This window comes from Bombus huntii, chromosome 6, assembly GCF_024542735.1.
Source record: "Bombus huntii isolate Logan2020A chromosome 6, iyBomHunt1.1, whole genome shotgun sequence".
Lineage (NCBI taxonomy): Eukaryota > Metazoa > Arthropoda > Insecta > Hymenoptera > Apidae > Bombus > Bombus huntii.
Genome location: NC_066243.1, coordinates 7,662,638 through 7,674,397, shown reverse-complemented (window position 1 = coordinate 7,674,397; position 11,760 = coordinate 7,662,638). Strand labels below are relative to the sequence as shown.

At 25.7% G+C, this 11,760-nt stretch overlaps 2 protein-coding genes and 1 long non-coding RNA gene across 4 annotated transcripts; 2 read left to right on the top strand and 1 right to left on the bottom strand.

Moving 5' to 3' along the window:
* Positions 1 to 355: 355 nt before the first annotated feature.
* LOC126867093 (probable hydroxyacid-oxoacid transhydrogenase, mitochondrial) lies at positions 356 to 5,876 on the top strand. 2 transcript variants are annotated; one of them, XM_050621235.1, is made up of 8 exons: positions 356 to 714; positions 1,292 to 1,400; positions 1,812 to 2,075; positions 2,386 to 2,618; positions 2,823 to 3,053; positions 3,325 to 3,487; positions 4,187 to 4,468; positions 5,632 to 5,876. In XM_050621235.1, exons 1-8 carry the CDS (start codon positions 662 to 664, stop codon positions 5,713 to 5,715), a joined length of 1,419 nt encoding a protein of 472 aa, XP_050477192.1. In that variant the 5' UTR covers positions 356 to 661; the 3' UTR covers positions 5,716 to 5,876. The 2 variants fall into 2 exon arrangements, with proteins under 2 accessions (XP_050477192.1, XP_050477193.1); XM_050621236.1 differs by lacking the exon at positions 1,292 to 1,400.
* Positions 5,631 to 7,538, bottom strand: LOC126867096 (uncharacterized). Its single transcript, XR_007690144.1, has 3 exons — positions 7,412 to 7,538; positions 7,159 to 7,293; positions 5,631 to 7,066 (listed from the first exon to the last, which is right to left on the bottom strand). It is a non-coding gene; the product is annotated as an uncharacterized LOC126867096 (long non-coding RNA).
* Positions 7,539 to 8,702: 1,164 nt separating this feature from the next.
* LOC126867094 (glyceraldehyde-3-phosphate dehydrogenase-like) lies at positions 8,703 to 11,735 on the top strand. Its single transcript, XM_050621237.1, has 7 exons — positions 8,703 to 8,842; positions 8,922 to 9,045; positions 9,258 to 9,373; positions 9,670 to 9,933; positions 10,405 to 10,565; positions 10,790 to 10,984; positions 11,375 to 11,735. The coding sequence occupies exons 1-7, from the start codon at positions 8,765 to 8,767 to the stop codon at positions 11,490 to 11,492; spliced, it is 1,056 nt and encodes a 351-aa protein (XP_050477194.1). The 5' UTR covers positions 8,703 to 8,764; the 3' UTR covers positions 11,493 to 11,735.
* Positions 11,736 to 11,760: the final 25 nt, after the last annotated feature.

The following is an 11,760-nucleotide window of genomic DNA, read 5'->3' as shown; positions in this document are numbered from 1 at the left end:
AGTAAATATAATATATCTAAAAGAAATAAAATTTCAAACTATAAAATAATAGAGAACTTTCAAAATATTGTAGATTTGAAATATATCATGTACATATAAAATTTAATGGTACATACCATATGATGTACGGTTCGTATTCGTGAAAATAATCTCAATATGTAGTTAACATGTTTTGATCCTATTATCAGTGACGCTAACTAATATAAATAAACTGATAACATGTATGTGTTTTAAGCAACTTGTTACCTAACTATAGTTACGATATAATAATTTTCGAATATACATATTTTGTACCAGTTTATACATATAAAATTCAAAGAATACTACGTTATTAATTAAATGTATTAATTTCAATTAATAAACGGTATTGTATGTATCATGATATGTATCTAATGTATCATTAGAAGTTAATACGACTACATTGTTATTAAACATTTCTTGTTAGTGGGAATGTAAATGATAATATTAATACGGCACTGACTGTTATCTACGTAATATTATGTCACACGTATGTGTATATATAGTAGATAACTAGAAGAGAATAATATCTGAAGACTCAGTAGAAAACAACACAAGAGATCAAAGGATACTTAAAACATATGTCAATACTTTTGCTTTAAATTCTCGTTTTATTTATAATTATATATTATATTACGAAAAGATGATTTCCAAAAAACGTATCACAGATCTATTGCGAGTTATTTCTTCTCAATCGTGAGTATATACATATATGTAATATACATACACATGTACATATACATATGGATATTGTTTTCATAATGTATTCGTACTATAAGTCGAAAAAATTATATATATATTATACACTTAATCTATATTAAAACAATTTCACATTATTTTTTATATAATGCTTAACAGGATATTTAATGATATTAATATTTACGCAATATACTAAAAGATTATAGATTTTACAATATTTGTTAATTCTATAATATTGACATATGATATAAAAAATATAAACTAATTTATACTAAAAATTTTAAACAATTATATATTTATATATAATTAATGTGTCTGATAATAAATAAATAAATAAATAAATAAATTTGTATTATTTAACAAAATTATTATATTGAACATAACACATTCAATTATATATAATAATATGTGCTTAATATGTATTTAATATACTTATGTTACAAATGTACAAATATTACAGATTTTTATATATTTTGAGATCAATAATTTTGTTTTTTCATTGGCATTCTTATTGTATTTTAAGTTAATTTTAATTAAACATTTTTGGTGAAAATTTAATTGATGAAAATTGTAGATGTAAATGTCCAGCTCATGGAAATCCAGGAGGTACAACTATACATGAATTAAGAAAAGCTCGTAGTACAGTAGCTAATGCTATACCAGCAAAAGAATATGCATTTGAAGTATGTATTTTCACAATTTCATGACAAATGACCTAATATTGAAGCTAAGTCTGTTATTGATTAAATAATTATAAAATGTAAAGAAGATCTTAATTCATTTAAATATTTTTAACACTATCATACTATGCTGTCATGTGAAATTTATAATAGAATCCATCATATATATTTAGAATTATTTTGCTTTTTCCAATAGTCTGTGATGTCTATATGATGCTTTTTCCTGAATTTTTAAGAAATAGAAATTTAATAATAAATTCAATAATTCAATCCTTTATTTTACTCTTTTGATTCATATTTCTCAAATAAAAAGTATAAAAAATAGCATTGGAGTTAAATTTATACATCTTTTATTCATTAAACTTTGACTAAATATTAGTTTTATTAATTTCATCTTGATTAAAATAATTGCAGATGGCTTGTTCTACAGTGCGGTATGGCATTGGTGTTACAAAAGAACTCGGTATGGATATGCAAAATTTTAATTCAAAGAATGTGTGTTTGATGACAGATTCCAACTTAATAAATTTACCACCTTTTAAAACTGCTATGGACAGCCTTACTAAATATGGAATTCAAACTACAGTTTACGATAGTGTACGTGTAGAACCCACAGAACAAAGTCTGAAAGATTCCATTGAATTCGCTAAACGTGGACAATTTGATGCTTTTATAGCGGTAAGAGACAAATATATGCGCAAATCTTATTTGAAAATTATCAGTCTCATTTTTCTAAAATATGTTTAGGACATATTTTTATGTTTCTTAACTAGCAAGCAGCAATTCTGCATTTTGAGAAATAAAGAATTAGGAAGATAATTAGTTTTATCAAATCTGCATTGTAAAAAGAAAAAATGAAGATAATTACTCCTATATTTTTAAAATTTATAAGATTAGCTATAGTTTTAATTGCTGTAGCTATAAATTAATAACACATTAATGAAGTATGAAACTATGAAGTTTAATATAGGTTTAATATTATTATTAGGTAGGAGGTGGTTCAGTGATGGACACTTGTAAAGCTGCAAATCTTTATAGTTCTGATCCCCAAGCAGACTTGTTAGATTACGTAAATCCACCAATTGGTAAAGGAAAACCAATTACAGTGCCATTAAAACCATTAATAGCAGTACCAACTACCTCTGGTACTGGTTCAGAAACAACTGGTGTTTCTATCTTTGATTATCAACCACTTAAAGCCAAAACTGGAATTGCTAATAGGTAACTTATTATCAATGATCTTATCAAGGAAAAGGTACTAATATGATATATAAATAGCAATGTTGCAATATAATTATTATTTAATTGTGAACAATTTACATTTTGTGTATGAATGAGTACATGTGTGTTATATATTATTAAACGTTATTTGTAATTCAAATTATTCAGAACAATTATTTATTTTGAGAATTTTAATTACAACAGAGCTCTGAGACCTACCTTAGGTCTTATTGATCCAAATCATACATTAAGCATGCCAGAAAGAGTCTGTGCTTATTCTGGTTTTGATGTGCTTTGTCATGCTCTTGAATCTTTTACTGCAATACCATATACAGAAAGAGCTTGTCCTTCCAATCCAATTCTTAGACCAGCCTATCAAGGTAGCAATCCTATTAGTGATGTGTGGGCAAAATATGCTCTTCAAATAATGTGCAAGTATGTAATTGTTTGTTGTAAAAAAAGTATATAACGATTATAATAAACAAGTAGAATATCATAAGAATATAAATTTTAATATTTTTAATATGGCCTACATTAACATAATTTGCTTTCTTTTTATAACTTTCTTAAGAACTATTTATATTTGTATAGTTTTCATATTGTATCTCTATTACTTCCAATTACAAAATGAAATTAGCAATAAAGTAATAATTGTATAAATTAAAAAAATGTTTTTAAATATAATATTTATGCTTTCTCCACATAGATATTTTAAAAGAGCTGTATATAACCAAGATGATCTTGAAGCTAGAAGTAACATGCATCTTGCAAGTACCATGGCAGGTGTTGGATTTGGTAATGCTGGAGTTCACCTTTGCCATGCACTTTCTTATTCTATTAGTGGAAATGTTCATAATTTTCAACCAGAGGTATGTACATTTAATTTTAAATGATAGAAAAGATAATAATTTTATCAACTTGTTCGTAAAAACAAAACATATTAAATGCATTATTACACACTTTTCTGTACTTAAATTGCTACAATATAAAAGTGTAAATTTTTTTATTACACAAAAATGTAAGAATTAAGGAAAATGTTAATTATCAAAATTAAAGTAGGTATGATTTGTGACATTAAAATCACATCTTATGCCATATACAAAATAAATGTACATATACATTAAACACAACAGATAGTTATTGACAATTATTGTCATTAAATTATGTTGCTGAATATACAGGGTGGTTGGTAACTGGTGGTACAAGCGGAAAGGGGGTGATTCTACGCGAAAAAAGAAGTCGAAAATATAGAATAAAAATTTTTTTATTTTCTTTTTTTTTTTAATTTTCCATCGAGACAACGATCTACAGTGAGATCCGTTATAACGAGACGTGATAAAGTGCACGCATACCGAGCGAAAATTCAAAGTCGATTTTCTCGAAAACAAAGCCTCAAATGAAAAATTTTTATTCTATATTTTCGACTTCTTTTTTCGCGTAGAATCACCCCCTTTCCGCTTGTACCACCAGTTACCAACCACCCTGTATAATTATATAGGGTTAATTACATTTAATATATCTAAATAAATATTTGTTGAATTATAATATTGATGCATTGTTTATTATAGGGTTATAACAAAGATCATCCTATAGTGCCACATGGTCTTTCAGTTGTTATATCAGCACCTGCTGTATTTTCTTTTACTGGGAGTGGATGTGCAGAAAGGCATTTGGAAGCTGCTGAATTACTTGGTGCTGATATTAACCGAGCTAAAAAAAGTGATGCTGGCAAAATATTATCAGACGTTGTAAAAGAGTACATGCAAGTGATGAAAATTGAAAATGGTTTGACTGAATTAGGTTTCAAAAAGGAAGATATACCTAATTTAGTCAAAGGCACACTACCACAAGTAAGGTTCATTATTACGATATGGATACGGTGCGTTTTCTGACGAATTAACGTTTTGACATTATTAAGGGACATATTAAGAGATTAATAATTCAATGAATTATTGTCATTGAATTAGTATTAGATAAAATGTGACATATAATTATGTACAGTGTCCTATTTAAATCGATTCCTGCGAATATTTCCAAAATGCATTAATCGATCTGTCCTTGAATAGTTTCAAAGACGGATCGATTAATGCATTAAAACATCCCATCTAAAAAAGCAAAGCTGACCTCCATATGTTTTTTCTAGTACCATAAGTAAATTCGGAGATATTCGCAGGGACGTATTTAAATAGGACACCCTGTTTATAGTTATTATAGCTCAATTCGGTTGTTGCACATTTTTCACTGATTCTGTAAATGAATTCAGGAAACAGAAATTTTAGACACATATTTTCTGGTTGTTAAAAATTGTTAAAAAGGAAAAGTTATAAGCAATTAAAAATTTAGAAAACCGAACGTCTCCGACTACATACCGAATGTACCCGAAGAACGCGTAATGTTACACGTCTGCGAAGGCGCCACACGTGTACTGCCATGCATGAAAGAAACGGACTCGTGACGTTACAAAGGAGGCAGCTAAGAAACGCGCGTTTCCACGCCGCTCAAATATCAGCAAAGTTTTAATTTAATTATTTTGATTAATAAGTAAATGTATGTAACGAAAATGTAAACTAATTGCTTCTAGGAACCAAAATTTTTGTCTTTAGTAACTTTCTAAATGAAAACGGCAATTTTAAACAGATAAACAGATAACAATTTCTTGCAAATTAAAATATTTTTCTTAATTTCAATAATTTCATTAAATCGAACTGTTTAAAATTATCTCTCACCCAGAAAACATGTGTACATATTTTGGTAGGTAGAAAAATCACAATCAATTTGCAGTAGTGATTTATTAGTCACTATACATTATGAATTATGACAATCAAATAAATTTGCCATATTTTTGAAATTTCATACTGCTATATATGACGAATTCATATAATTGTTACATAATAATATATATTTTTACATTTTATTATTTGTATGATCATACAATATTTTTTTCACACATTTTAAAGCTATAAATAATCTTTGAGCTTATTTCATTACTAATCCAGTTTTACATTATTTTCAGCATCGTATTACAAAATTGGCACCACGAGAACAATCAAAGGAAGATCTCACACAGTTGTTTGAAAACTCATTTACAATTTATTAAAAAAATAATGTTTCTCAATATGTACTGTATGTATTTTCTCAAAGACAACATTTGATCTATTTTTTAATATCTACTTTTTCTAAATGAAATTTTGTTATTTTTAATATATTTTATATACAAACACAAATGTTTTTTTAATGAGAATATATAATTATACTTAATTAATTGTTACATAATTATTAATCACTAAACTAAGTATCCAAATAAACACTATCAAACTAAACACTAAATATCCGAAATATTAAACATACCAGTTATATTATTTTTAAAGTCATTTCATCAGAAAATCCTTTATAAAGCACTCATCATTATGATAATGATGAAAAGGATTCCTGAATTTAATGACTTGTAGTCTGCGATACAATTACTTATAAATTTTTACTTCTATTCTAACATTGTACATAATTTTTGTTTGATAACACACAGAATTTGATTACCTACGCCAAATACATTGCATATTACCATTTTATTATCAACAGTAAAACTTTTATATATAAGAAATTAGAGATTAGCTACAGATTAATATTCATTTGAAGCAGTCAAATTCTCTTTTATGAATTTAACTAAATATTTAATAAATATTTTCAATTATTTATCATAAACTTTAGGTGGAAACAGTTCGTCTTGTTTACAATATATGTCATCGAAAAATGTAGGACAGTCATAAGGTGAGTTGACCGATTTTACACACTTAAATACTAATATTGCATCTATAGCGCAAATGAAACATTTTATTAATTTCTTTTTTATTATTTAATATTTGAAAGATGACTTTTAGTTATTATAAGAAATGTATTGAGCATAAAATTTATTAGTACCAATTTTTTTAATATATAAAAATTATACATGTAAAATATACAAATTAATATTAAGTCATTAAAATATAAAATATCATTTGTAGTGTACTGAATAAGGTGTTGTAAAATATTTTATTTTAAAAAATTTAAAAGTTGAAATTAATTATTTACTGTAGCAATTATTTTAATGTACAAATGATATTTCTAATTTTTAATAATATTAATTTGCATTTAGGAACATGTACCATGAATTTTTATATTAAAAAGGAAGATACTAATAAATAATTTACTATATAATTATATACATTTCACAGTTCAAATGGAATTAAGGCATTGTCTTTATTGTATCAAATATTCCCTTCCTTCTGTTTTGTACTATGACGCGACTTCATTTTTCATATGTAGTGCAAAATCCGTTTGATATAATAAAGATGTATGAACAAAAATAGAATTTTTTCTTGAAAAATTTGTCTTTTATGATGAATGTTATTAATGAAAAATATTTCTTTTAATTTACGAATATCTTTTTCCGGACCGAAGTTGTTTAAATGATACTGAAATTTATGATATTATTTATGAATATAGGTATACGTAATATGACTTATCATATCAATATAATTCAAAGTTAAGTATTGCAACAAATTACCTTTAACATTTTATTAGAAGGACATTTGTATCTTATTTTTTCTGTAATTTCCTGTAGTGAATCTTCCATGTTTAATTGGTATTAGAGTATGTTACATTTTATTTTAAATTATGAATTATTCATGTCTTCTTCGAGCTACAAAATATTAGAAATGCTTCATAATTTATTTATTCGTTTTAATAATATGTATCGTATACACATTCTACTATTACAATATTACAAATTTTATCAAAAATAATATTAGTTCACTTACCGTCGAACCTCCTTAAATAAAGTCCGTTCTGATAATAAATATCCATTTCGGTATTTCACAGCTTGAGCTGACTTCCTTGACTGCGAGCATGTGTAATACTGTTCATCGAGGAACGTCTTGGGATTAATTTGCTCTTGTAACAATGTTGATGTTTGCTTTCCAATATCAAACTATTTCACATTTCATAATGGTCGTAGTAGATATGTATGGGCAAAAAAAAAGAAGATAATAATAATATTACTACTGTGGTCTCTCTACGATATTCGTTCAAATGATATTGAAAGGATGATTCCAAAATACACATGTATACATATATATACTATACTGTGTGTATATTCAGAACATTTAATTCACATTGCTGTTAATATTTAGAAATGTTGATATCGACAGAAATGACCGACTATGAAATAGTACACACATTTAATTAAATCAACTATATGAATATTTGACGAATTTTCAAAATCTGCTTTCTGTTACATGATGCTTCGTACTGAAAAATTTTAACCTATTTTTACATGAATTTTTAAATTAATTTTCCAAACATAAGTTGAACGACTTTGAAAACATGTATTTCTATAAATAGTATTACACATATACAGGATATATGTATGTATGTGTGTACTATGCTATTCTTGTTACGATTTTTCAAACCCTTACTTTTACAACAAAAATATTTTGAATAAAAGTTAAACAGATTTCAACTGGCTATAAATTGCGATATAAAAAATTCCCAAAAAAATTATTTTTCGACAAAAAGCCCAGCTCACTTTGACTTCTGTAAATGACACTACGTATTTTCAATGTCATACTGTTGTACCTGATGTTAAGACGCATTATATATATACTACTATCATACAATGCCTTTGAAATGACCTTGAAATAACCTTGAAAGTTGAAATGTTAACTTAATCAGTGCCGTATTTTTATACCAACAACCTTAAAAATTAAGTTTTATACACGAATATTTGTTAATATTTCTTACACCTCGATTAAAATTTATTTTATTCTTGAGATATTATTTTATACTTTCAAATTATCAAGATGTTATCTAAAATTCTAAACTATGATAATTTATTTTATAACCGAATTTAACATTCTTTCATTAAATTTTTCATTAATCATGATATGACAAGTTTATATTATATATTCTTTCCGTGTATCGTAAATGTTCATTATATTATGAACAAATTTTGATAAAAAAACTACTTTCCGATATGTCTATTTCAATTTTGTATACAAATTCGCACTATTGACTTTTTGACGTTTCGGAACAACTAAAATAAGTACAATACAAATGCGGTATATAATTTTGAAATATTATAAACTGATACTAGGAAACATTTTCGTAAAGTTATGGCATTTGTAGGAATTAATGGATTTGGAAGAATAGGAAGAATGTGTTTACGTGCTTGTCTTGAAAAGGATGTTACGGTAACGAATTAGTAAAAAATTACTTTTACATGCAAATATTTTTATATCAAGCAAGTGTAAAACAAATATATTGTATTAGGTTAAGATGATAAATGATCCGTATATTTCAACCGATTATATGATATATTTATTTAAATTTGACTCGACTCATGGTCCTTATCCTGTAAAGCTGGAATGTGAAAATGGATTTATTATTATCGGAGGTATATTTAATAATTCATACATTATATTTTACTTGAGTCAATTTAATTAAAGCTGGCGCTGCACAAACTTTGTATTTAATACTATATACATATTGTATTAATGATATAATGAAGTAAATATATCATTATAATATAAGTACAAAAGATCGATTAATAAATTATAGATTCACAAACTTATGAAATTAATACTTAATAAATTTTTTCTTTTGAAGACAACAAAATAGCTACATCTCAAGAAAAAAACCCATGTAAAATAAATTGGAGAGAGGCAGGTGTAACATATGTAATTGAGGCCACTGGGCTTTTTACTACCTTAGAAAAAGCAAGCGTAAGAAAAGAGATTGTTCCTTCATACCTATTATTTATAATTTTGTTGTATTTGTTAATAGTTGTATTACAATCTCGATTTAATATTTACAATCGTCTATATTATAATGCTACTTAGAAAGCTTTCGTTTATTATCCAAACTTCGTAACTCATTATAAAGAGTAGAAATTTTTCTATTTCATGAAAAAACTGAACTTATATGTAATACATACATAAAAAATTTATAAAGATATATTTAAATTCTATTACATAAAATAAATGTTTAGAGAATAAAGGAAACATCTGCCTCATTTTAGTTACATATGGACGGTGGAGCTAAAAGAGTAATTATTACAGCACCTTCTATAGATGCATCAATGATCGTTTATGGTGTAAATCATGCTTGTTATGATCCAAAAAAAGGTAAAATAATATCAGCTGCTTCTTGTACAACAAACTGTGCAGCACCTATCATTCGATTGATGCATGATAAATTCGACGTTATTGAAGTAATGATCAGTAGCGTACACGCTTTAACATCGATGCAACGAACTTTAGATGGGCCCCTAGAGAGAGGAAAGGTATTTACGAAATATTTTATCAAACTCTCTTTATTTACGAAAACCCATACTTTTAATAGTTTTAATAGTTATAATAGTATTATTAATGTGTTACACAAAAAATATTACAGAAATAAAATATGCTACTTAATAAGAAAAGTATTACGTTTCTAATATAGCAATAAAAACACTCTTTAATAGAATAATATATTTTTTGTCCTTAGTATCGCAGCTATTAAAATAAATCAAATTTTGTCGTCGAATCTAATGTTTACGTTATTTAAAAAACAATAATTTTATATTATGTATTAATAGAGATAGTAATTAGGAATTGATTACGATTAATGATTAACTTAATAAGTTCTTTTATTTTCATATAATATTAGAACGAACAAAACTAATTCGAACTTTAACATTTACTGATATAACTTGTGCATATTGATTTGTTTTACTAATTTAAGAAAATACGTTATAATTGTATCTGTATTGTAGTTGTGGAGAGATGGTAGAGGTGCTCTCCAAAATATTATTCCGACGTCTTCAGGTGCTGCCAAATCATTGGACAAAATTATCCCTGAACTGAAAGGCAAAATATCTGCTATAGCCTTTAGAGTACCAATTCCAAATGTTTCTTTATGTGACATGACTTTTCGGTAATGCCAATTACAGTAATTTATTTGATTACAGTAAAAATTTTATTACATTATATATATATATCACATATAATATTACAAGATTTCAAAACAAAAAACATTAATTTTAAAGAACAAAGTAGCTTTATATCAACAGTAATTAACTTTCCTTAATTTATAAAATTAATACAAACAAATATCAAATAGCAACATGTGTCATATTTATACAGTTTTATTAATGTTAGAGTTAATAAACCGACAACGTATGAAGAAGTGAAGGAAGCAATGAAAACAGCGTCAGAGAATGATCTAAACGGTATATTGGGTTATACAGATGATGATTGTGTGTCATCCGACTTCAATAAGACAAGCTTTTCGTGTATTTTCGATGCCAAAGCTGGAATTCCTCAGACAAGCACATTCATCAAAGTTGTTGCCTGGTAATTATCAAGTCAAATTATTTCATAAACAATATTTTTGACTTTTGTGAACTTACCGAATCATTCCTTCTATTAATATAATAATCAATTTAAATAACAACACAAGCAATATAAATTTTTCTTAATTATTTGTTATTTATTCGTATATGTACATAAATTACATTTAAATGCATTTGAAATTTATATATACAGATATAAATACTATTATCAAATTCTTTTTGAAATTGTAAAATAATAAATTTTATGTTCAACTACTTTAGATTATTTTGTAACAAATTTTCAAACTGATTAATCTTTAAATATAAATACATAACAAAATATAACATGAAATAATTAATGAAGTAAATATAATGTTTGTTAGTTAATTAACGAAAATATAAATATTTGTAGGTATGACAATGAATATGGTTATGCACATCGTATAGTGGATTTGATACAATACATGTATCAAGTTGATTCCGGTAATATACCAGTACCTGTACAGGAGTTAGATGAAAGTGAAGATTAATTATTTCATTCAGTAAGAAAAATGTATTATAAGATTACGTTTTATGCAAAGTAATCTTAATATGTATTCTATTCATATCTCCTATTAATTTATATATCTCTTATAAGTTTAATCCCTTATTAATTTTAAACAAAAGATCACTATTGCATTAAAGTTTCATTCATTGCATTTTGTTGTATGTATGTATATCTTGTTTGCTAAATAAAATTGTTAAATAGAGAAGGTTTATATATTGTATAAATTTAATGAAAGTAAATCTGTATTAATT

What these genes read in the sequence shown, in the direction of transcription:
- LOC126867093 (XM_050621235.1), top strand. Translation starts at nt 662, where the DNA reads ATGATTTCCAAAAAACGTATCACAGATCTATTGCGAGTTATTTCTTCT. An exon ending in CAAAAGAATATGCATTTGAA is followed by an intron (nt 1,401 to 1,811) that starts GTATGTATTTTC and finishes AAATAATTGCAG; the next exon opens with ATGGCTTGTTCTACAGTGCG. An exon ending in TTCATAATTTTCAACCAGAG is followed by an intron (nt 3,488 to 4,186) that starts GTATGTACATTT and finishes TGTTTATTATAG; the next exon opens with GGTTATAACAAAGATCATCC.
- LOC126867094 (XM_050621237.1), top strand. Translation starts at nt 8,765, where the DNA reads ATGGCATTTGTAGGAATTAATGGATTTGGAAGAATAGGAAGAATGTGT. An exon ending in GGCCCCTAGAGAGAGGAAAG is followed by an intron (nt 9,934 to 10,404) that starts GTATTTACGAAA and finishes TCTGTATTGTAG; the next exon opens with TTGTGGAGAGATGGTAGAGG. An exon ending in TTATGTGACATGACTTTTCG is followed by an intron (nt 10,566 to 10,789) that starts GTAATGCCAATT and finishes TATTAATGTTAG; the next exon opens with AGTTAATAAACCGACAACGT.